The following is a 24,464-nucleotide window of genomic DNA, read 5'->3' as shown; positions in this document are numbered from 1 at the left end:
CCGGACGGCGAAGGTTTGGCATTTTGCGTTTTCCTTTGTGGCGAATAGGTCCATCTCTGGATGACCCCACTGCTGGAAATATGGTTGGAGCACCGAGGGGTGTATCTCCCACTCGTGCATCTGATGGCTGTGCCTGCTGAGCAGGTCCGCCATCTGGTTGTCCTTGCCTGGGAGATGTTTCGCCATTAAGAACCTGTTTCTTTGAATGGCCCACTTCCACATGCTCTGGGCTAGATGAGACAATAGTGGAGAGTGTGTGCCTCCCTGCTTTTGGATGTAATACATGGCAGTCATGTTGTCCATCCGGATCAGCACGACTTTGTTGCACAAATGCAATCTGAACCCCTTCATCGCCATGAAGATTGCCATCAGCTCCAACAGGTTGATATGCATCTTCTGCTGCTGCGTCATCCATAGTCCCTGCACTGTATAATGGAGGCCATGCGCTCCGCAGCCATGGAGAGATGCGTCCGTCGTCAGCACTATCTATGGTACAGGCTCTTGGAACGGTCGTCCAATGCAAAGGTTTTGTGTGTTCCACCAATGCAGAGAGTTGGATGCACGACCTGTCACCAACACTAGGTCTTTTAGATGTCCCTAAGCCGGTTTCCACTGTCGTGCCAAGCACTCCTGAAGCGGACGCATGTGTAGCCTTGCGTGAGGGACTATGAAGATGCAGGAGGCCATCATACCTATCAGCTGCATAAATACCTGCGCTGGGAGTGAGTGTTGGGGCCTGAATTTCTGAATCAGCAATTGCATGCTGTTGACTCTGGCAGAGTTTGGCTGCGCTGATGCTGTCAGTGTTTATTGTCGCTCCTAGGTACTATTGTACATGTGCGGGTTGAAGATGTGATTTTGGGTAATTCAGTGAAAATCCTAGACTGGGTAGAAGGTGAATCGTGCGGGACATGTGGCTGGCACATTGCTGGGATGACTTTGCTTGGACAAGCCAGTTGTCAAGATAAGGATAGACATGGATGTGTTATCTACAAAGGTGCGCAGCCACTGTCGCTAAGCACTTGGTGAACACCCTGGGGGCAGTAGTGACCCCGAAAGGCAGGACCTTGAACTGGTAATGCTGGTTGTTTATGGTGAACCCGAGATATTTCCTGTGTCCTGGGTGAATGGGAATGTGGAAATATGCGTCCTTTAGGTCTAGGTTTGCTAGGAAGTCCCCCTGACTGAGCAATGGTAGAACTTGCTGCAAAGTCAGCATGTGAAAATGTTCAGACAGGGGTCTGAGGTGTAGAATGGGCCGGAGAGACCCATCCTTCTTTGGGATTAAGAAGTACAGTGAGTACACCCCTGTACCCTGCTGTTCTAAAGGCACGAGTTCTATGGCCCCTTTTTGCAGCATGCAGATTACCTCTTGCTGCAATAAGTGCATGTGCTCTGCGGACATAGGACGGTGCCTTGGGGGTATGTTGGGTGGAGTGGAGGTTAGTTCCAGACAATCGCCGTATTGGATAAGTTGTCTCACCCACCTGTCTGTGGTAATGCCTTCCCAGACCGTCAGGAACTGCTGAAGTCTTCCCCCGACCGGTGTTATATGGTCTGGGGGCAGTGACAAGACTTCACTGTTTATTGGTGGCGGAGGTTCTGGCATTATTATTTCCTCGTCCTCTGCCTTTGGTGCTGTTCCCACGATATCAACCCCTATTGTTTTGGTTATACGTGGCCTGCGTGCCCCCTTTGTTGTATTGGGCTTGCTGCGATGCTGGACCGCTAGAGGCTGCCCTGTTACCGGAGCGACGAAAGGAACAGCCCCTGAACTGTTGTGACTGCAGAGCTCCCATGGATTTTGCGGTCTGTCTTATTTAGTTTTTTCAAGGGTCGTGTCTACATCAGGACCAAAGAGAAAGTCAGGGTAACCGGCTGATTGAGTAAAGTTGTTTCGATCTCTGGCTTAAAACCAGAGATGCGTAGCCAGGCATGCCTTCTAAGCATCACACTTGTGTTGATGGCCTTAGCTGCTGTGTCTGCTGCATCGAGCGCACACTTAATGGATGCATTGGAAATTAACTTCCCCTCCTGTATCAGCATCTCTGCTCCCTCATTATAAGCATCAGGCAGGTGTTGTAGTAGCTGCTCTAACGTGTCGTAATGTGCCCTATCATATCTGGCTAATAGGGCCTGTGTATTTGAGATCATCCAAATATTTGCCGCTTGAGCCGCTACTCGTTTACCAGAAGCTTCTAAGATTTTGGATTCTTTGTCCGGAGGAGGAGCATCACCACTTGTTTGAGAGTTCGCTCTCTTACGAGCATAAGCCACCACTAGGGAGTCCAATGGGAGCTGGCCCTTGATGTACGTAGGGTCCACAGGCGTAGGCCGGTATTTCCTTTCAATCCTTGGGTTTACAACCCTTGCCCTTGTGGTCTCCTTGAAAATGTCAGTAGCGTGTTTGAGGACACCCTTTAGCATAGGCAATGTCTTTACTGATCTTTCTGAAGTTGAGAAAGTATCAAACAAAAAGTCTTCCTCCACTGGGTCAGCGTGCATTTCCACGTCATGGTTATTGGCTGCCCTTTCAATCAATGCGTTACACGCAGCAGTATCTTCAGTAGGCGAGGTCTTGAAAGTATAGGACTGAGTGTCAGGCGTGGTGTGTGGCTCACCAGGGTCAGTCCAGGGTTGAGGTTCCTTTTGATCTGTGTCAACAGGATAATTAAATTCTTCCTCATTGTATCCCTCCCCCACATCCTCATTGGTGCGTGTGGGAGAATAGGCATATTCTTGTCCATAGGACTCCACAGGTTCAAAAAGAACAGGTGAGGTGGCAGAATCCCTTTTCTTTTTGAGAGGGATCTTGTATGACTCCAAAGGATTTTCTGGAATGATCTTCCGTTTGTAAATAGTGAGTCTGCCAGAATCCGAGTCGATGAACAGTTTTGACTGATTGTCATAGGAGAGCGCTTGGAACACCACATCCTCCTCAATGGGCTGATTACTTGAAACTACCGACACCTTTTTGGCCATGTCGGTGCTCTTTTGTGGCTCGAATGCCTTGGGTCGAGCGGTCGGGGGCAGTCCGTACTTAATTAGTGGCATAAGCATTGGAGACGAACCTACCTTCTTCGAGGGTGGTGCTGTCTTTGATCCGACCGACTTCGTCTGATCACTAGTCTGCTTGCGGCCTTGCGTCGGCTCGAGCTCCCGGTGTGCAGCAGGAACGCTCTTTTGCTTCGACGCGACATGCTCTTTCGGGTCGAGTTTGCTCTTCGACTCGAAAGCCTTGCCCACTATTGGCTTGGAGGCTGGAAGCTTCGGATCGAGAGCCTTTTTAGCCTTGTGTCCTTTGCCAGTGTCGCCATCTTTGGACGTTGACGGCGTCAGTGCGGCGTGCTTGACCGTAGAGACAGGCTTCGGCGCCCCGGTCTTCGGGCCGACGCCCCCTTGTGACCCCGAAGGGTCGATGACTCTTTGATTTGATTGGAGCCGACGAATCCGAGGTAGTCGATCCGAGGACTGTCTTTAGCAGTTTCGGTTTCGATTTAGCATCTGTCGGTTTAGATTTCACTGCTGATTGTGGTTGATCGACCGATGGCTCTTTAGAAGTATTCTTAGCCGGGCCTTGACGCGGGCTATAGAATGTGGATTAAGATCTTGGCTAAGGCCTTCCGGCGATGCCTCGACCTGAGCCTTAGAAAGTACAGTGTCAGTATTGGGCCCCGCTACTGCGGGTGGGCCTTGCTCATCGCTCGAGTCGTCATCGACGGCTCCGATGGCCTCTGCGTAGTCTCCTATCTCGACAACGTCTTCCTCATGGACGTAGTCTTCTTCTTCGTCCACATCATAGTTAGAGTCGTGCTCCGACGCAGGGTCAGACTGTTGGTCAGGATCCTCTTCATAGACGCCCTTTCAGCGCTGACTGTCTTGCGGCGTGTCGAAGCCAAAGTGTCTTCTTTGCCCGGAACTTGGAACAGGCCAGCACAGCTGGCCTCATCGTGGTCCGGGGATAGGCATTTATTGCACACTGGGTGCACATCAATGTGAGGGTATTTAGAGTTGCAGACGGGGCATTCTTTGAATGGGCTCCGTTCCATCGTCGATCGTTGATGGGGCCTTTGGTGTCGAAAAAGGCAAACGGCCTTCGACGTCCTGTTCGAAGAACTGGATCAAGTACGAGCCACCGAACGAAAGACAATACCGACGCCCGAAGGCCTTTTGGCCTTGCGAAAAGTGTTTTACATCAATTCTGAACTTGAGTTAAGAAAGTACATCCGAACCCAATGGCGGAAAAAAACAATCTGAGGATGGAGAGGATGCACATGCGCACTGTAGTCCAGGGGAGGAGCCACCTATCTCGTGATACTTCGAAGACTCTTCCAGGACAACAATGTGCAATCATCCGGACCCAACACTAGGCGGCGATCTATGCACAGATATGAATTCAGCAGCCCACATGCCTCGAACACTTTATGGTGGAGCACTTCCTGTAGTTTGGGAGTTGGTTCTTTTTCAGACGTTGGACACAACCAGAGAGCCCAATGGTAATTGTCCCCTTACATATACTGGGTTAGATGGTTCTGGATTGTATTTCTTAATTACTCTAGGGGTAAGAATATGAGCCCTGACAGGGTCATTGAAGAAGTCATCTACATAAAATTATCCCTTTGAGTATGGGTAGGGTATGTGATGACTTGTGTGCTGCTAAGGGTTTCAAAGAGGAAATCCTCTACTAGGGATTCTTTGTGCAGCTGCACCCCATGGTAGTTGCCAGTTCTACCCAGTAATTCAATGTAGCCTACACGGTCATCCGATGAAGGGCTTGGTAGGGTACAAGTCGGGGTCATTGCCTGTGGGCAAATTAGTGTTGTAGTCGTATCATGGGTCTGTAGGTACTGGCTGATGATCTTCCTCCCCATCCCCATCCAAATTGCTATCCCCATCATCCTGGTTGTCAGGGGTATGTGGTGGGGAATGTTCAGGTGAAATTGGTTGAAAATGAGGGGAAGGAGGTGATGGAAGAGGAGGAGGGGAAGGGTTAGGTCCAACACTTTTCTTCAAAGGAATGTGATATTCCTCATTTATCAGTCTTCCTTTTTAAAGTCACTTCTGTGGGGATGTGTCCAGTCTTTGGATGAATGTACAACACCTTCTGTTTGGGGTCCGGTTTGACGATCGGAGCGTCAAAAGTGTGCTTTTTTCGTGATTTTGGCACATCTGAATGTTTCAGTGCCGGAGTCTTAGGCTTTATGTCTTCGGATCCGTGGTGTGTTTCAGTGAGGAATGGTGTGGGTCGGAGCCAGACTTTTGTTCCCACTTTTAAGGTTTCTGCTCGGATCTCGATTTGTAGTGAGGCTTTTCGCAGAGAGAAGGCTTTTTGTAGGCTTCAGTGCCGAGACAGTAGTTGGTCAGAAGAGTGGTCTCGGTGCCGACCGGGCCCAGAGTGCACGAATTGGACCGGAGCAGTCTTTTTGTGTTGAGGTGGATTTTGAGACGAGGGAGAGTCTGTACTCACAGTACATTGTCCATGCGGGATGTCTTCCTTTTAGTCGGAGCCGTGCTCTGAAATGGAGATCGGTTCCTGCTCCTCCTTGATTCCCATGGCATCCCCGGCCTATTCGTCCGATTGTTGGCTGAAGAAGTCCAGAATAGAGCTTGTGTGCTGGCTCTGCATGTTGCAATGTAGAGCTAGTCAGTCGCCAAGTTTTTTCTTTGAGCAGAAAGCCCGGCACGCGTCGCAGTCCTGTTCTCGGTTTTGCGTAGACAAACAGGTTGCACACTTCATGTGAGTCCGTGCGTGGGTATTTTGCATGACACCAAGGGGAGAATTTGAAGGGAGTTTATTGCATCGACCTTGGGACTGCCTGACGGCCTTCCACAATCTTTCCAACAGAAAGATAGTTTTAACAAGTAACTACGAAACGCGAAGAAGGGGAGGCGCGATCGGAACAATACCCTCATAGAGAGCATCTTGTGCACAGAGGGAAACATCCGGACACAATGGCGGAAAAAAACAATCTAACAATGGTGTTGATGCCCGTGCGCACTATCACCGAAAGGAGGAGGACCTACATTGTGACTGAAAAAGAATTCTTCGAAGAAAAATAAAGTGCCAACATCCGGACCCAACACTAGATGGCAGGAGTATGCACAGCATGTGATCTACAGCTCATATGCCTCAAACTCTAAGTTGCCTCTGCTCAATTTGTATAGGATTTAGACAGGCACACACTGAAACTGCAATGTGCTCTATTTACCTCAGAGTGCTGTTCATTACTTATTCTCTTGGTACGTAACCCATAATGATGTGCAACAACTTTAAACAAATGGTGATGCAGGCTCTACGCCAGATATTAACCCCTTCCATGCTGATGACGAACCCCAGCCGTCATGCACTACGGTGCTCGTGTGCTGATGACGGCTGGGGTTCGTCACGGCCCGCCCCTGTTCGTGTTGTTTACAGCACAGCAGGGGAATCGCGGCCGCATGGAAGGGGTTAAAACTTGGGCAGTGTTGATCTGGGAATCTTGTTGGAGAGCCCGGGGTAATGTCAGTATTAAACCATGCACATCAAGGTAAAAAAAGATCAACCCAAATCAGGATCAGATGTGCTAGACATATGCAAGGAATTAGCTACAGAACCCACAAGAGCAGCAGAGGTTTCTGGGGGACTAGAGAATGGGCAACCTTTTATATGATGAAGTAGATCTAACAAATTCAGCATAGTCTGAATCACATTTCTTGACTATATGTATGAAGAATTTCAAGGGTGATTAGGACCAACTCTTATAAAACGAACCTGAGTTGAGCATCCCTCTCACAAATGTTATTTGGATTAATTAAGTCATAGGTCGCACAAACAAAGAAGCACCGCAAACACTCCTGATGGGGTTGATGACCAACATAAGCCATTGGCATGTGGCACAGAGCATCATCTTGAAGACTTTTATTCAACCTAGCTGACGACGAAACAAATAGTTTTACATGTCGGTGTAGTTTTGCAGCTTGAAGATCTTTCTGGATTCACCATGCTGTGCATTATTCCGTGGTCTAGTGGTTGGGTCCGGAATCGTAGTCTTTTCTTTGTTTTGTTTTTTCGTAGCCCAGGTGGGCGTCGACGTCCCACCTTTTGGTGTCCTTCTCGTGATGTTGGCGCGCTTCCTGCGTAAGCTCCCACCCTTGGGCGCCATCTTTGGATTCTATTTTTCTCGTCTTGTGCTCTGTTTGCAAATCCTTGGCAATGTTCAAGTAAGTGTTTTACCCGCTTAGTCCTTTAAGGTGTCTGTTTTCAGTATTGTCCTTTGTTTTCCACCTGCTTCTCCAGCCTCATCTTTCTGGCGGAGGTGGGTGGGTTCGCTAATTAATCCAGAAAAATCTTCAAGCTGAAAAACTACACAGACAGGTAAGAAACTATTAGTTTTGCAGCGTGAATCTATCTGGATTCACTATGCTGTGCATAGACTTTGCAGCGGTTTGTTATGTTTGTGGCGGCTGGGTGGAAGATGAGCATGGTTGCTGAATATATTTAAAGCACTTTGTCCTACTTGTGCTTCCTTGTTCATTTGTATATCCACACAGTAGTGCTTAGTGAACGTGTGCACTGAAGCCCATGTTGCCGCCAGGCATATTTCTTGAATGGGTGCGTTAGCCAGGAAGGCTATCGTTGCTCCCTTTTTCCTAGTAGAGTGGGCCCGTGCCCCCTACGCTAGTTCTTGGTCTGCTTGTTTGTGGCAGAATTGTATTGTCTGTGCGATCCATCGTGCCATGGTTCCCTTTGTTATTGGTCTACCCAGAAAACTGCTTGTGAAGGACACAAAAGAACTGCTTTGTCTTCCAGAGTTCCTTGGTTCTTTCTATGTAGTGCATTCTCTGCGCATAGTCGTTTTTGAAAGAAACTTGGTATTTGCACTGTCTGGTTGATGTGGAACCTCGACACCACCTTAGGCATAAAGTGTGGGACCGTTCTCATCACCACCGTATCATTGTGTATACGGATGTAGGGTTCTAGTAGTGTTAGCGCCTGTAGTTTGCTCACCCTGCGCAGTGAGGTGATTGCCACCAAGAAAGCAGTCTTCTTTGTTAGCATTTGTAGAGAGGCCCTATGGATGGGTTCAAAAGGCGCTTTCATGAGTTCTGTTAGGACTAAGGCATATGCTACTTACCAGTATGCATCTGTTCTTGGCATGTAGGGCTGCTGACATTCATATCTGTGCATAGATCGCCACCTAGTGTTGGGTCCGGATGATTGCACCATGTTGTCCTGGAAGAGTCTTCGAAGTATCACGAGATAGGCGACTCCTCCCCTGGACTACAGTGCACACGGGCATCTTCTCCATCCACAGATTGGTTATTTTTCGCCATTGGGTTCGGATGTTATTCCTATACTCCCAACTTCGGAATCGAAACAAAACTGTTCTAGTGGCCAAAAGGCCTTAGACGGTATTGTTTTCGCTCGGTACTCATTGACGGTCTATGCACAGATGAATTCAGCAGCCCACATGCCTCGAACATTAAGGTTCCATGCCGGAGGCGGCATCCTCTTTGGAGAAGCGATTCTTTTTGCCCCTTCCAGGAATCTCTTTACTATCTGTGATGTAAAGAAACTCTTCTCTGTTTCACCTCTTGTGTAGGCCACTATTGCTGCCAGGTGTACTCAGCGAGGAGGAGCTTAGCCCTTCCTTCAGCAGGTGCGTGAGATACCTTAGCACTGTTGATTCTCTTGTCATCTTTGTGTAGCTTCTTATTGCTGCACCATTGTGTGAACCTATTCCACTTCGCCACATAGCACCTTCGTGTGCTAGGTCTCCTTGCCTCTCGTAGTACCTGCAGGGTGCCCTCAGGTAACCTCAGGTGCGCGTACTCTAAGTCTTCAGGAGCCATGCCGCCAGGCTGAGGCTCTCCGGCTCTGGTTGTAATACTTCTCCATTTTGCATGGAGAGTAGGTCCTTTCTTTTCCCGAATTTGTTGGGGGCACCTTGTGCCATTTCCATGATCTGTGAGTACCAGGTCTGCCTGGCCCACTGTGGAGCCACCAGGATCAGAGTCATACTGCTGGCTCTGCACTTGTTGAGTACTCTATGTATCAGTGGTATCGGGGGATAAGCGTAGGCAAATGTTTTCGACCAACTTATCCATAGGGCATTCCCCAGGGATCCTTCCCCTGGTTGCCTGGACGCGAAGCTTTGGCATTTTGCATTCAGGTGTGTTGCAAATAGGTCTATTGATGACGTTCCCCACCTTTTGTTTTGAATAGCTTTTGTGTTTCCTGCGTATTGAGCTCCCACTCCTGGGATGCCGATGTCTGTCTGCTGAGCCAGTCTGCTTCCATATTGTCCTTCCCTGGTAGGTGTATGGCTAACCGGTCTATTTTCAGTGGGATGGCCCATCTCCATACCTCCTGTGCTAGGTTTGATAGCGGAGCCGATTGTGTTCCTCCCAGTTTGTTGATGTAGAACATAGTCGTCGTGTTGTCCGTTTGAATAAGCACTCCTTGGTTGTACAGTTTCGTCTGGAAGGCTTTCAGGGCAAGGAACACTGTCTTTAGTTCAAGGTAGTTGATATGTCTGACTGCATCCACTGGAGTCCACAGACCCTCTCACCCTGAGCTTGCTCATGTGTGCTCCCCATCCCTCCTGGGATGCGTCTGTTGTGATGGTCACCGTTGGGGTCGGTGGTGTTAGAGGCTTCCCTTCTGTCATCATGTTCTTGTTCCACCAAGACATCTCCTCCTGCACTGCGTTCGTACAACCACTAGATCTTCCGAACTTCCTGTAGCTTGTGACCATTGTTCTTGCAGCCATTCTTGGAATGCTCTCATGTGGAGGCGTACATTTGGTATCAAATGTATGCACAAGGCCATCATGCCCATGACCTTGCTCGCTGTCCTCACTGTCAGAGCTCGCCCCTTCTGGTAGAGGCGCGTCTCCTTCAGTAGTGCCACTGTCCTCTTGTCGCTGGGGAACACCTTGCTCTGTATGGTGTTGATCTGTACTCCCAGGAAGATTTTTACTTGCTCTGGTTCCATAGAGGATTTTCCCCAGTGGATGGAGAATCCCAGGTCTATCAGCGTATTCTTCATGCGTTGTGCGTGCTCCTTGCATCCTCTGTGAGCTTGCCTTTATTAGCCAGTCTTCCAGGTAAGGGTATACATGGATCCCTTCTAGTCTTGGGTGCGCTGCCACTGCTGCAAGGCACTTGAAGACCCTTGGTGCGGATTTTAGTCCGAACGCTAGGGCTGTGAACTGGTAGTGGTCTTTGTTTATTGTAAACCTCAGTAGGTGTTTGTGCTGCCTGTTCATAGGAATGTGCAGGTAAGCATCTTGGAGGTCTAGGGTGGCCATGAAATCTCCATCCCTCAGAGGAATAACCTCCTGTAAGGACGTCCTCTTGAATTTCTGCGTCTTTATGAACATGTTCAGAAACCTTAGGTCTAGGATGGGCCTCATTGTTTCGTCCACCTTTGGCACAAGGAAGTATGTGGAGTACACTCCCTTGTTCCTTTCTCGGCATGGTACTGGCTCGATGGCCTCCTTTTCCAGGAGGACCGTTGCTTCCCTTTGAAGTAGGTCTAGCTCTTTTCCTGACTGCGTCCTCCTGTTTGGCGGTGTCTTTTCCAGTTCTATGCAGTATCCGAACTGTATGAGGTTGAGTATCCATTTGTCTGTGGTTATCTTCTTCCACTCCTCGAAGAAACAACTTTGTTCCGTGTAACCCTGAGTCGGTCTTTTTGTGCTCCACCCTGGGAGGCTTTGCGTGGGTGGGCACTGATCTCGTGACGGAGTCACTTAGAGGCGGGTTGTTGGCCCCTCTTTTGTTTTGCCCACGTCCGTTCCCTCTCCCGCGAAAGGACTTGCCGCTCTGTTGTTGGTGCCAGTGTTGTTTCTGGTGCCCTTGCTTTGCTTGGTTGTCACCATGCTGTGACTGATGAAATGTCTGGTGTAGCGTTCCCGGTTGGTTACCCCCCCCCCCCCTTCTGTTCGGTCTCCGTGACAGGGTACCTCTCTTTGTTCCTCTGAATTGCAAAGCCCCCATGGACCTTGCTGTTTAGTTTTCTTTTGAGCTTTTCATCCACCGGCGCCATAAAGAGTGTCTCCCCGTTGAAAGGGGTGCTAAGAATGTTGTGCTGTACCTCCGGCTTGAAGCCCGAAATCCTGAGCCAAGCCGGTCTTCTCTCAGTGACTCCCAACATCATCAGCCTGCCGGACGTGTCTGCTCCATCCAAGGCAGTTTTGAGGCAGGCATTTGCCACGTTCTTTCCCTCCTCCACCAGGTGTGCAGCTCTTTGCTGGTACTCATCTGGTAGGTGCTGCAGCAGATGTTCGATCTCATCCAGGATCTGGTACTGGTGCCTGTTCAGCAGGGCGTTTGAGTTTGCCATGCGCCAGTGCATTGCAGCGTTCCTTTCTATCTTTCTCCCAGTTAGGTCCATCCACTTGCTTTCCTTGTCAGGAGGTGGCCCTGAAGTCGCTGGAACATTAGCCCTCTTCCTGGCGGTCGCCGTAATAATTGAGTCCGCCGTAACAGATACCCTGATGTATGGAGGGTCCTTGGCGGAGTGTTTATATTTCTTCTCCGTCCTAGGTGTGACGGACCTGCATGTCGCTGGTTCCTTGAACGCCTCCTTCCCCTGGGCCATGACACTCAAGCATAGGGAGATACTAGCTCCTCGTCTGCGTGGGGAGCAGGGTCTCGAGGAGGAAGACTGCTTTCGGTTTCTCCTCGTCTAGCTTTACTGCAAAAGCTGTTGCCGCGTTCTTGACGACCATATTGGAGACCCCAATTTCATTTGACGGCAAAGGCCTCGAAGGGTACATGTCCACGGCCTCTTCTGGGCTCTCTGTGTCGAGGCCCTGCCACTCCAGGTCCTGTGTCCCCGAGGATGCTGATCTAAGGGTCGTCCGCCGATAGTCTTCCCCCTCCTCATCGTAGTATGAGGCTTCTTCATCCAGGTGTTCCTGGGCCTCTGGTCTTTTCGGCGGCTCCTCGGCCTCGAAGTCCTCCTCCTCTTCTATTTCCACGACCACCGTGCTTTGCTTTGACGGGATGTTGAATCTCTTAATTTTCTCGTCGAACTCCTTTCGTTGAAGGATGTTATCCATCTCGGCCTCGAGCAGTCTTTTCTTCCTCTCCATTTCGGCGGCCTGTTCGGCGTCGAACGGTTCAGGTGCTCTCTTTGTCGTACATTTAGACGTTGAGATGGGCTTTGGGTCTTTAGTCGGCGCCGAAGCAATCTTCGGGGCCCACTCTTTCGAAGTCGAATGTTCCTTTTCGGGGATGTGCTTAGACGACCTTGGCTTTTCGCCAGACTTCGCCGCCTGGGAGTCCTTTTCGAAGGATCCGCTGGGCAGTTTGTCCTTGGGTGCAGCTGTGGCAGTCGAGATTTTCGGCGCCAGTGCTCCCTTTGAGGACTTAGACTCTGTTTTTCTAGAGTCTGCCTCAGATTGTCGAGGCTCTGTCGGGGCTTTAGGGGTCATCGACTCTCCTACCTCTTTAGAAGTCTTCTCATCGGTCTCTACGACCGTGTAGCAGTCGTCTTCTCCGGCGAAGTTATCCTCCTCGTCGCTCGAGAACCCCATGTCCCGAAGGGACGGCTGTTGACTTTTGCCCTGCATGTTGTAGTTGTCCCGTCTCTGTCGCTCTCTAACCCGGAGAGTCTTCGGTGTGAGGGCGGAGCAGGCGTTGCAGTCCTTGCTCTCGTGGTCGACCGGTAGGCAGAGGTTGCAAACCGGGTGTTGATCCTTCTGAACGTATTTGTGGTGGCAGTTACGGCAGAATTTAAAAGGTGTGTTGTCCATGTCGCGCGTTCAGGGGGCCCCCTGTGCGCATCCTCCGTTGGATGTTGAAGTTCTCCTTCCTCTTCGTCGTCCCGGCTCGAAGTGGTTATCCCTCATCGTCTTTTCAGGCTTTTCCTTGCAAAGCGGCTTTTCAGTGTCTTCTTTCCCTCCAAAACTCTGGAGCCCCTCGTGGAACGATCCAGACCCAACGGCGGAAAAAATAATCTGAAGATGGCGCCCAAGGGTGGGAGACGTCACGAGAAGGACACCAAAAGGTGGGACGTCGACGCCCACCTGGGCTACGAAAAAAAAAAAAACACAAAAGGAAGACTACGATTCCGGACCCAGCCACTAGACCGCGGAATAATGCACAGCATAGTGACTCCAGAAAGATTAATGCTGCAAAACTAGTTATTTCTCAGTAAAATTGTATCCTGCTGCAATCTGAATCTACACTGTAAAGTTCCACAAACTGGGGCTGTGAGCTTGTGGCGCAGCTCACCCGGTGCGCCACTCCATCAATGTGTAACCCTCAGCGCCAAGAGCAGAGATATAGTGAAGGACAAGCCTGCAGGGCCTGCTGGTTTACTTCCTCGACATCAATAGTCGTTAAAGTAATTGCTGCCAGCCCTGAACAGACGTTTCCATTTAACTAAAAGCTCCCAGGGGATGTGTGAAGGCAGCAGGTGAAGCTGCGCTATGCAGGTCGGCTGCGAACAGATGGAGTTTTGTGACAGCAGTACTGTCTCCACACAGGTGCAGGCAGGGTCATTACAACCTTTATACGGGTTACAGACACGCGAACAATGTAACATAAAATAAAAATACACTTTAAAAAAGGAAAAACCTACCAGAGAACGAAGCGCAGTGAAAAGCTCAGCAGTGTCCGGTGAAATAATATTGCGGCACCGCAAAAAGCTCATCAGTGTCCAGCGGCATCTAAACAATCTAAAAAGATACACTTGTGTGTGCGCATCAATAAAACCAACCGGAGAACAAAGCATATTGAAAAGCTCAGCAGATTATTACAGCTTGAAACATACAACGCATACCGATCCAGCTGCCATTGTCCACATCAGTGTGTTAATAAAATAGTGCTTACGCACCAGATAAAGCCCAGCATGTGACACCGCAAGTACACAATCCAGTCCAGATGGGCGAGCCAAAGAGGAGATAGGGCTGTAGGAGGGTGGATACCCGACTATGGTTGCCCCCAACTTTTTGCCTGGTGTTTTGCTGGTTTTCCGACTTAGTTGACCTGGGACCCTGCTATCCAGCCACAGGCCTACTGCTCTCTCTCTAAAATGGATTCCATGTACCTTAGGTATATATCTAATTGGTACTGGGCCACCTTAGCAGACCCTGTAACTCAGGGCATAGGTGTACCCAGGGCCTACCAGGGGCTGCAGCATGTATTATGCCACCCCTGGCTGGCCATCTAAATCTGACAACTGGCTGCACGACAGCTGGGGCAAGGTGGTGTAATCACCCTTTGCTTTAGATATAGTATACCTATATCTAACCCTACAATGGACACCCGTATTCCTATCAGTCACTCCTACGGCAGGCCTTGACAATCCTGAAGGCAGAGTGCTTGGAATCGTGTGAGATGGTGCTCTGGCATGAGCTGAGCCCGTTTGCAGCTTGCAGAACCAAGTCCTAATAGCTGTTCCATGATAACGCATACCATATACTTTTAAGTGCATTATAATCCTCGCGGTTATATGCCAACTCTGGTATCGCTTTATAAAAACATGTAGAGTAAGGTGTCATACGAATTGGAATACTAACCCCTCGCCAATTCTGGCGACGGGGTTAGCATTCCACCCTTCTAGAGGGACACGACATGTATGTAACTGTGAACCCCGGTTAAAGTTAACTCAAGCCTCAGCATCACAAAATGGATGCTGCCACCACAGACACAAGTCTGACCTCCTGCTACTGGGAGTCCTTCCAGCGAGGGAGGCTTGGACAAAGGGTTTCCTATCAGGGGCGGTGCTAGCACCATCCCAGACAGGGTTTTGTGTATCCTGGGTAGGCAGGGCTTTAGAGGAAGGTGACTGCAAGTGGCACCCCGGTGCTCACTATGCATCTGCCGGCTAGAACCAGTTCCAGGGTCACACCAGCCCCTGAGCTGGGGAAAGTCCGGCATGGGAGAGGGGTGTAACCACCCCCCTTCCTGGTCCCACCCATGGGCAGGACCTAGTCGCGTGCCAGCCCCTTTTCCTAGTATAAAGATAGGAGCGGGCCCCCTTCCAAATTAGATCATCTTTGAATCCTGAAACTACTTTCTACGAAAGGAACTCTCGACTTCTTCTCAAGATTTCTCCCTTGTGGCTAAGGAGTAGTCACCCTGCATCCGCAGGCACCATCCAAGCATCGCGGTCTGCTGTAAGTCTCTCCTCCGGATCAAGACTGCCCACTCGACGAGAACCGGTTTCCCTGGCACCTCTGACCTCAACCTGCATCATCAGCCCAGCTGAGATTCGCGGGTGTGACGAGACAGAGGGACCGGCCATCTTCAGGACTGCACGACGCTTGCCCAGCACGACCGCCGAGGGATCCTCGAGTGAGTGCTTTGGGGTCAGAGAAGCCCCAACCCTGAGCAGCTCCAGCACCGAAGTTCAGCCTCCCAGCCTCCACGAGATCTGCGTGGGGCCCTTCTGCCTGTTTACTGCTCACCGCGTTGTCTGGCTACTAGCCCGCTGGCTTGTGGCCTTCCTGACGACGAACGACGACATCAACACTGCTAGTCTGGTTGCTCCAGACTGGCCCTTGCTCCCCTCCAAAAGAGGAGCACCCCGGACCCTCCTGGTCCACTCCAGACGCCATTTAGAGTCCACCGCGTGGGCTTGCATTTGCCAAGACTTGTTGCCCCAATCCTGGGTCCAGCGACGTCGACAGCAGATACCATTGTGGGACAGCTCGCACCTCCATCCTGGTCGCCGACAACGCCTCCTAGTCCGTGAGACTGCAGAGCCCAGCGTCGCCCACTCACCTGGTCGAGGTGACTCCATCCGGTGCCAATCTAATCACTTGCTAGTGATTCAGAACTTGGTCCCCTCTGCTTACAGGTGTCTTCCATCTTTGATCCAGGCTTGGATCCATCCGAATCTCTTCACTGGTCGCCTGCCAGCAACTTCTTTTTTCAGGCTCCATAGACTGCAACGAGGATTCCCGACGTCTTTCCAGACCTATGCAGCCGCAGCCCCTGGGCTAGGTAACTTCGGCATTTCGGTGCCCCAGCATAGCCTCACTATCCAAGGGTCCAGAGCCTTTTTCGTTTTCAGCCTAACTAGTCGGATTCGTCCGATAACACTAACTTTGTAATTCCTAGCAACCATATACTTTGTTCCGCATCCGGCGTGAGAGTGCACACTCTGCACCCGATCTCCCTAGGCCTCCTGCTAGTAATCTGAAGGTTCAGTAGTCAAGTCCTAGCGAGCCCAAAGCCTATTAGAGTAGTACTTACCTGCTAGTAATTTCGCATTCCACTTTTAGAGTATATGGTTTTTCGTGCCCCTCTGGCATTTGTGTAAATTGTGCAACTTTGCGTATTTTCTTAAGAGCTTTGTATTGTGCTTAGCACCCTGTCCTCATAAAGAGTCCAGGGTTGTTGTGTTCTAAATAAATACACTTTATTTTCATAACAACTTGTGTGGTGTCCTTTCACTGGTGTTCAAGGGGTATATGTGATGGTATAACAGCTGGCTTAACACGCCCTCTAGAGTCTAGCCTAAAGACTGCTCTTGTCCATGCTACTAGGATAGCTGGTCTATCGGTTGACTTACAACCAATCATCAATAAGGGTTGTTTGGACTGATACATAGTTATCACTAGAATAGTGAGCACTGCATATCAGGCCTACTTCTCACAAGGGCGTAAACAAATAAGCCTAATTTCAAATAGGGAGCGAGCATTTACCATAAATGATGACGCCCGCAAATACAAAAGAGGGGCAGCACTTCAAGTGGCATGCAGAAATCTGCTTTATCACAATAGCCCTCGCAGAGGGAATAGCGCATGCATTGCAGCACTACGCGAGACCCAAAAAGTGCCAGATCTCTATGGATAGGGAACTTCTAGCAACACCAGTTTAGACTATAGTGGGCGCAAGGTAATGACAAACATGTATTTGCAATGCAATAGGTCTCGCATTCACGAGGCTTTGAGCTACTGGCACTGTAAAGGTCAATAGCTTAAATTCTCGCAAATGCGAGACATGTTGAATTGTAAATATTGTTTGTTTCCAAGAGCCCCATGCTGCGATTGAAATGAATAGAGGCCATGCCGCTTTTAAACAAGCTGCGTCTAAATGAAGGGGCAAAGCCTCTATTAAGTGCAAGCGTAGCATGGAGCGCTTGTTAACCACACAAAAAAGTATTTGTAAAGCAATAGGTGTCACATTTGCGAGAGTTTAAACTATTGTCATTTACAATGCCAATAGCTCAAACTCTCCAAATGCAAGCCCTATGACATTCCAAAGAAGCGGCCGCCATGGTCGAGCTGCTTTTCTTAAAAAGTGAAAGCGCGCATGAATATTGCTGCAAAGCAGTTTATGCCTGGAGTAAGACAAAATTCACTTAATAGTGCGTACAGACTAAACTAATAATGGGAGGTAACAAATGAAGACAAGGCGGTATCAAGGAGTGACTAATAAGCAGATTACAGAATCAGAAGCCAGCATTTACAAAGTACTAAGTACACAAGCCAATGAAAAATATGGGCAGACAGCAGGCGGAGCATCAAGTGCATACACTAATACAGAATGCCTCGCAGAGCAGCGCATGTGCTGCCCAAGCTAGACCTAAAAATTAATCACGTTTCAGGGGCCAGTCTGGCACCTGACAATGGTGCACCTACAGAATTTAAGGGAGCTGGTCTCATTTAAGACAGCATTTTGAGTTTAAAGGCACACTGGGTAAGTCGATTGGTTAGGTGCAACTTTCAGGTAGTTCTACTTTTTAGCCAACATAAATATGCTTTCTGGGACTAACTTTTCCCATTATGATAACAGACGTAAAAGTAACAACACACAAAGGGCTTAGATGTGTGCATATAAGCTTTCAGCAATAACTCTAAAAGTGCTCTAAAATAGTGTTCTATCTTCTGTTCTTAATTCTCTGATTTGCAATTACTTTGGTTGATAAGAATGCAGTCATTAAAAGGAAACTAAAAGAAAAAAAAAAACAGACCACCAGAATTCATCTGAGACAAGTTACTTAACACACACAAGTGCCAACGTTTCAAAGACAGCCACTAAAATGCTAGAAGGTGGGCTTGCAGTTGTCACAGTATGAAACACTAAACAAGAATTTGTACATACAAACATATTAGAAGACATGATTCTAAACCAGACATGGTGTCTTACCTCCGACTTTGAGCTCTTGCAGGTTACCATTGTACTGTGAACAGTGAAAAAAAAGTCTAGCTTGACGCTCTGAACACTGAATAAACCCATATGATGCCAGGAGTTTTTCAATAATCCCCGTTTCACGCAGGGCTGCTGATGTTCCATTGGGGTATCCATTGTGTCCATTGTTGTGGAGAAGGTTTGGATCAAAGCTCATCTATCGAGAAACAACAAAAGGTGAAACCTATTTGTTTTGAATGAATCCATATTGATCATGAAACGGTCACTACATACACTACTAAAAAATGTAAGAGGAAACTGTCAAGGTACATTTGCCATTAGCATGAAAATCAGTTTGGTAATACTTGCATTTCATTAGCCAGACCACTTAACTGGAAATATTGAACTGAACTTTAAAGTGTCAATATTGTTTCAAATTGTATTTACATGAAAAAAATAAATACATGGTGCTCTAGTGGTAAATATCAAGTTTTCGTACTTTTAATTATCCCCAATCGATCTGTGTAATTCTTCCCACACCTTCGAGATATTAAGCAATGATCAATAGGTACAGTATCTACCCACCACATTTAAATGCCTCTATTGTGGCTAAAGTGGTTTACAGACTAGACTTCACCCACAGGGACGTAGTGAGATTCTACAGCATCACTGTTCAAAACATATTGTGGTTCATCTGGTAGGATGAAAGGTTTCATTTAAATCCATTAAAGATATCAAGGCTGGCAAAGGGGGTTGTCTACCTCCGACAAATTGGTAGTTTGAGATAGTCTAGCTTCTCACGCTGGGCATTATCTCTAGCAATTGGCTAAATTATAGCTCCTGCATTACATAAATTAATTGATTTTTAAGTGTGAACAACAGGCACCGTAAATTTGACTCACTAACCCAAAATCCCTGAGGCTACTTAGCATAGATTTCATATTCACACTATTTCCCAAGACGCTGCACCCATACAAGGCTCTAACATGACAGCCCAGATTTAGAGCAATGTATAAAATGTAAATTGATACTTGTATAGCGCACTACTCACCCACAAGGGTCTCAAGGCGCTTTTACAAATACCGCTGTGGAACCCATCCTGGGTTTCCCTGTGAGGCGTCCACTCCTGGGCACCCCCAAGGTGGAGGCCAGGCATCCTTAGCGTTGTGGGGGCCGTTGTGGAGATTAAGCAAGCTATTGCCCAGAGTTGCAGAGTGGGACTCCATGATTGGAATAGGCACCGAGGCGAGATAATCAGGTCCGTGGAATTTTGAGCCCAAGACTCGCCGAGGCGGGGAATTGAACCCTGGTCCCGTGCTAGACCTCTGCATCAGGGTCTGCCGCTCTAATCATTGAGCCACACTTCTCCACTGTAGTATGTATGTATGTATGGCGCACCTGCGTGCCATTAGGTGTGCATACTCGGTGGACGGAGCAATGGAGCGCAGAAGCAGAGCAGCCGGGTTTATGGTGTCCACGGAGCTGCTAGACACCGAGCGAAGCTGGGCCAGGGGCTTAGAGCCGACCGGCAGCCAGCAGCAGGCCAAAGGCTTACAGCCCGTTTCGTGGTGCAGACACTGTGCGCAACACACCTGGTATTTTGCACGCCTGTTCGCTCCCAGGCGTGCAGCTGAGCGCACCGCTGAGCACGGTCTACACCCAGAGCTCATGCCTTGTCCCGGACAGGGGCGCCTCTGGCTGCCTTGCTCCGCCCAACCTACTTCGAACACTTTGCGTGGCTGCACGACTGGCTCCCCTCAGCAGATGCCAACAGACGCCGCACACTGAGGGAGAAGCAGGAGTCTTCGTGTTGAGGGGCATGTAGCTGCAGGATTGTGCCAGCTGTACATGCCACTTATGTGGCAATCCAGATGCAGGGCTCGAGTCGGGGTACCACGCGGGTGGACGGCATCCCCCCACTTATTTTAAGGGGCTTTACCGGGTGGACTCCTTCCCAACAGAGCAGGGCTTAACCTCTTGGTTTTGTAGTTTGCTGTAGGCTCCTTTTGGATACTCTAGGCACTAGCTGACATCTACTAAGTGAGGGGGGCTTTTTTTGTTTACGTCTGCCTTCCTACTCTCTGCAACTGCATCGCTATGGGTAAACGTAATGTTAGTGGTGGTAAGTCACCTATTGATGCAAACACCATTCCCAAGCATGGATTCTTTTTTAGCACACGTCGTGGGAGTCAGAGCTAAAGAAATTGCTTTAGCAGAAAGGCGCTTATTGTCGAGTATGGCTGGACAAAGGGGGAGGGATGTGATAACCATGTGGTACACACGGAGACCTCAGAATTTGGATTGGGCACTGATCAGGAGGTTCATAGTAGCAGTGTTACGGAAGCTTTGGACCGTACCAATACCCAATCAATCAATGACTGTCTGGGCCTGTGATTGTGCAGTCTTTACGTCCTTCTTTGGCTTGTACATCCACAGCATGTCCACCTGCAGTGAAGTGTAAAAGGAAGGCACGGAAGGATGTAGTGACTATTTCAAGTCTCATTGATACTTTTGCTTACAGTGGGGCTGTTGATCATCACATACCTACTGATGATCCTCTATGGGCTCCATTTTGGAACAAATGAACTGATTATTAAGGACTTACTATTACCTCTTAGAACTAAGTTGGATAGGTTGGAGGGTGAACTGAGTAATGTAACCTTTTTTGGTCAAAAAGTGTCCACCAATTACAGTTTAGGTGTTAGTATTGCTAAGCCACCCTTAATAAAATCTGAGCAGGATAACTGTTAGTAATCCGGCTCCATTTTGTCAGTGATACGGTCCTACCTGGGTCTTGTATAGCACAAAGCCACACTTTAGTGACAGCAGAGGTGTACAGAGGGACCCATTCACTGATCAGTAACTTGCACCAGAGTGAATCAAGCATCCCTAGCTCTCAGGCTCAATCAGGGGATGATAAGCACACTTACTCCAACATCACATTCCCTAGTAATGACCAATCTTACCCCTGCAAGTTGTCCCTATGTGATGGTTTGGATCAATGTCCCAGTCTCCCCCCCCCCCTCCCCCCCCCCAAGAGTACACCAAATTGTATTTACTAGGAGTGTGGGATTGTAGCAAGCTGGCTCTGAATATATTTTAGTTATTTATTTTGAAAGTTTTATATAGCGCGAACAAGATCTTTGCAGATATCAGAGCGCTTTACAAAGCATAGAATAACAATAGGAGACTGAATAACAGGCCATTAGCTATAGCGTAGTTGTAGGTAAAAGTGGGGTGGGGTATGTACATGAGGGAGCATAGTAAACAGGTACATCAATAATGCAAATAGTACAAATAGGTGTGAGCATAGACAGTCTGGTAAGTCAAAAATACAAGTAATACGAATAATCGAAGGGATCGAACAGATAATACAGATCGGTGCAGAGACTTTAAAAATCCACGTTAATAAATCAAGTGTATTTAGCCATGAGGATAGCTTTTACTTCTTTCTTTAAAAGTGTGATGGAGGAGATGAGTCTGGTTTCAGGAGGGAGTGAGTTCCAGATCCTGGGTGCCATTCCTGAGAAGGCGCGTTTATAAGTTTCTTCCTTCCGGAATCTTCGAGGTTTTAGCAGAAGATTGTTTGTGCCTCTAGTGTTTCTAGAGCCGCCAGAGATTGTCAGCTTCTGGGTGAGGTAACCGGGTGAGGTCAGGTGTACAACCTTGTGTGTCATGCAGCCGATTTTCAGATGTATTCTGGCTTCAAAAGGCAGCCATTTCAGGGATTTCAAGTCAGGGGAGATATGCAAGTTTTTTTGACCCAGTGAGGAGTCTCGCTGCAGCGTTTAGAGAAGCTCTTAGGGGTGCAGTAGTAGTTAGAGGGAGACCGCAGAGGGCGATGCTGCCGTATTCTATTCAAGGGATGACTAGTGCTTGTACTGCAGTTTGGAAGTCTTTGGCTGGGAGGAAGGGTTTAAGTTTCCTCAGGGTATTGATTTGGTAGTTCACTCCCTTAGTTGCCTTGCTGATGTGTTGCTGCATGTTGAGATTGGTGTCGAGTGTTATGCCTAAAGATTTTGCTGAGTCCACGATGGTTGGACAGACATTGAGTGCAGTTAGGTGTTTAGGACAAGTTTGAGTGGTAGAGATCGTCGCAGGAGGTGAGATCAGAAGGAACTCTGTTTTCAGAGCATTGGGTTTGAGATGATTATCGGCAAGCCAGGATTGGGTGCTTCTGATCGTTGAGTTCAGGAGTACAATGTCTTTGGGGGATTGTAATTTGAGATACAGTTGGGTGTCATCGGCGTACATGTGAAAGAGTACATTGGATGCTTGTAACAAGGTGGTGAGAGGTTCCATAACTAGGTTGAACAAAGTTGGGGATAGGGAGGAACCTTGAGGGACGCCTAACGATACAGGTATTGGCGAGGACATCAGGTTGTTGCACTTGAATTTCTGCGACCGGTTGTGTAGAAAGGAAGTGAACCACTTGAGAACAGTCCCAGATAGACCCATTCTTGTGTTTAAAAGTTCGAGTAAATTCTCATGTTTAACGGTGTCGAATGCGGAGGAGAGATCAAGAAGGATGAGGAGGCAGGTATCATTTTGATCTAGGATTTGAAGGGCGTCGTCAATTATGTGAGTCATAGCAGTTTCTGTACTGTGTCCTGCTCGGAAGCCTGATTGATGAGAGTTGAGGAGATCAAACTGATCAATGTGTTTAGTCAATTGTAGTAATGCGCATTTTTCCAGGAGTTTGGCGAGAGTGGGAATATTGGTAATGGGACGGTAATTGTTTAGATCAGATGGGTCGGCTGTAGGTTTCTTTAGTAAAGGTGTGACTTGTCCAAATTTGAGGGAGTCAGGGATGGTTCCTTGTTGGAGTGAGCTGTTGATAATTTTAGTCCAAAGTGGAAGGAGTAACGGGGTGAAGTCTTTGACAGCGTTAGCAGGGAGGGGGTCCGTGAGGTGATTGGATGGTTTCAAGGTGCTGAGCAGTTTGCCAATTTCTTCTTCAGAATAGGTGTCAAAGGATGACCATGTAGCATTGTTTTTGGCTAAGTGGGTGCTATGCAGTGGGGTTTGGAGTAAAGGCTTGCGTCAATGAGGAGATCACTCTTTATGTTGTCAAGTTCAAGTTCAAAACGACTTTATTTCGATTCATAACGAATCATAAAAAGCACATAGACACAAAATGCATAATAATGGGGTACGGTTACATAAAATTGTTGTCACTGTTAAAATTGAACAATTAAAATATTTGTCAGTTTTTTGGATAAAGAAAGCAGCGAAGTCTTCACAGGAGGGTGCTTCGCGCACAGTGCTGGGTAGTTGGGGTTGTTCCTTAGATTGTATTCTGATTAGCTCAAACAGTTTTCTCGGACGGTTTTTTGCTTGGTCGAGCTGGAGGCTGAAGAAGGCTGATTTAGAGCGCTTTATTTTCCTGAAGTAGGCGTTTCTCTTTTCCTTAACCCCTTTACTGCTAAGGCATTACTCTTGTTTCTCATTTACTTTCCATTGAAATCAATGGAAAGTCCATGACGAGTTACCCTTGTCATTAGCGGCGAAGAGGTTAAGAGTTTTTAGGTGCAGTGTAGAGGGAGCTGATCTCCAGGTGCGCTCTACCATTCGAATGGCTAGTCTATCCTCATTGAGACTCCCGTCGTACCATGGATTGGAGATTTTAGCGGAGACTCTTTTTAGCTGCATGGGTGCAGCCTCATTAATTGAGATCATGGCGTTGAGATGGTGGTCAGTCAAGGATTGGACGTCCGTAGCGCCGGTCGGAGGGAGTAGGAGGTCGTAACTGTTCGGGGGTAGGGAGTTTGGGTTGAGTTTTTTCAGGTCTCTTTTCCAGACTTTAGGCCTGGAGGATTGAACCGTGTTGAATTTGACTTTTTCATTGATGAAGAATGTAACAATATGATGATCTGACCAGTCACAGGGTTGAATAGACTCAAGTTGGATAGCGTCCTCTTTGGAGATGATAAGGTCGAGGATAGAGCCTTTCTCGTGGGTCGGGCTGTTGCATAATTGTGTGAGGTCAAGGGCGTTGAGGAAGTTTTTAAGACTATTTACCACCGCATCATTGTGATCGTTCCAGTGGAGGTTGAAGTCACCAAGGTAAATTTGGGTGAGCTGTCGTCCGGAATTGGTAGAGATCATATCCATGATTTGTTGGGTGAAGGGGAGGTTGTCCCTGGGTGGGTGGTAGATGCCGTGAAGAGAGCATATCGGTTTGCCCTCACTGATAATATCGAGGCAGATGTATTCACAGGAAGTTGGGGAGGGTAGGGAAGGTGCGGTGACTTTCAGAACAGAAAGGTTGTTACTGTATATGCATGCGATTCCACCACCTATCTTGCCAGACCTGTCAAGTCTAATGATATGGTAGTTGGGGGGCACCAGAATGTCCATTATAGGTGTGGAAGATTCGGTTAGCC

At 48.3% G+C, this 24,464-nt stretch overlaps 1 protein-coding gene across 1 annotated transcript in view; it reads right to left on the bottom strand.

Annotated features, from left to right (window-relative positions):
* The window catches only part of CSDE1 (cold shock domain containing E1), a 689,720-nt gene that overhangs the window by 624,934 nt on the left and 40,322 nt on the right, over positions 1-24,464 (bottom strand). Inside the window, 1 exon segment of the mRNA XM_086923281.1 lies at positions 18,097-18,295. Within this exon segment, the coding sequence (XP_086779407.1) occupies positions 18,097-18,295 (199 nt within the window).

This window comes from Lissotriton vulgaris, chromosome 5, assembly GCF_964263255.1.
Source record: "Lissotriton vulgaris chromosome 5, aLisVul1.2, whole genome shotgun sequence".
Taxonomy (NCBI): domain Eukaryota; kingdom Metazoa; phylum Chordata; class Amphibia; order Caudata; family Salamandridae; genus Lissotriton; species Lissotriton vulgaris.
This window is presented reverse-complemented; position numbering and strand designations above follow the sequence as displayed.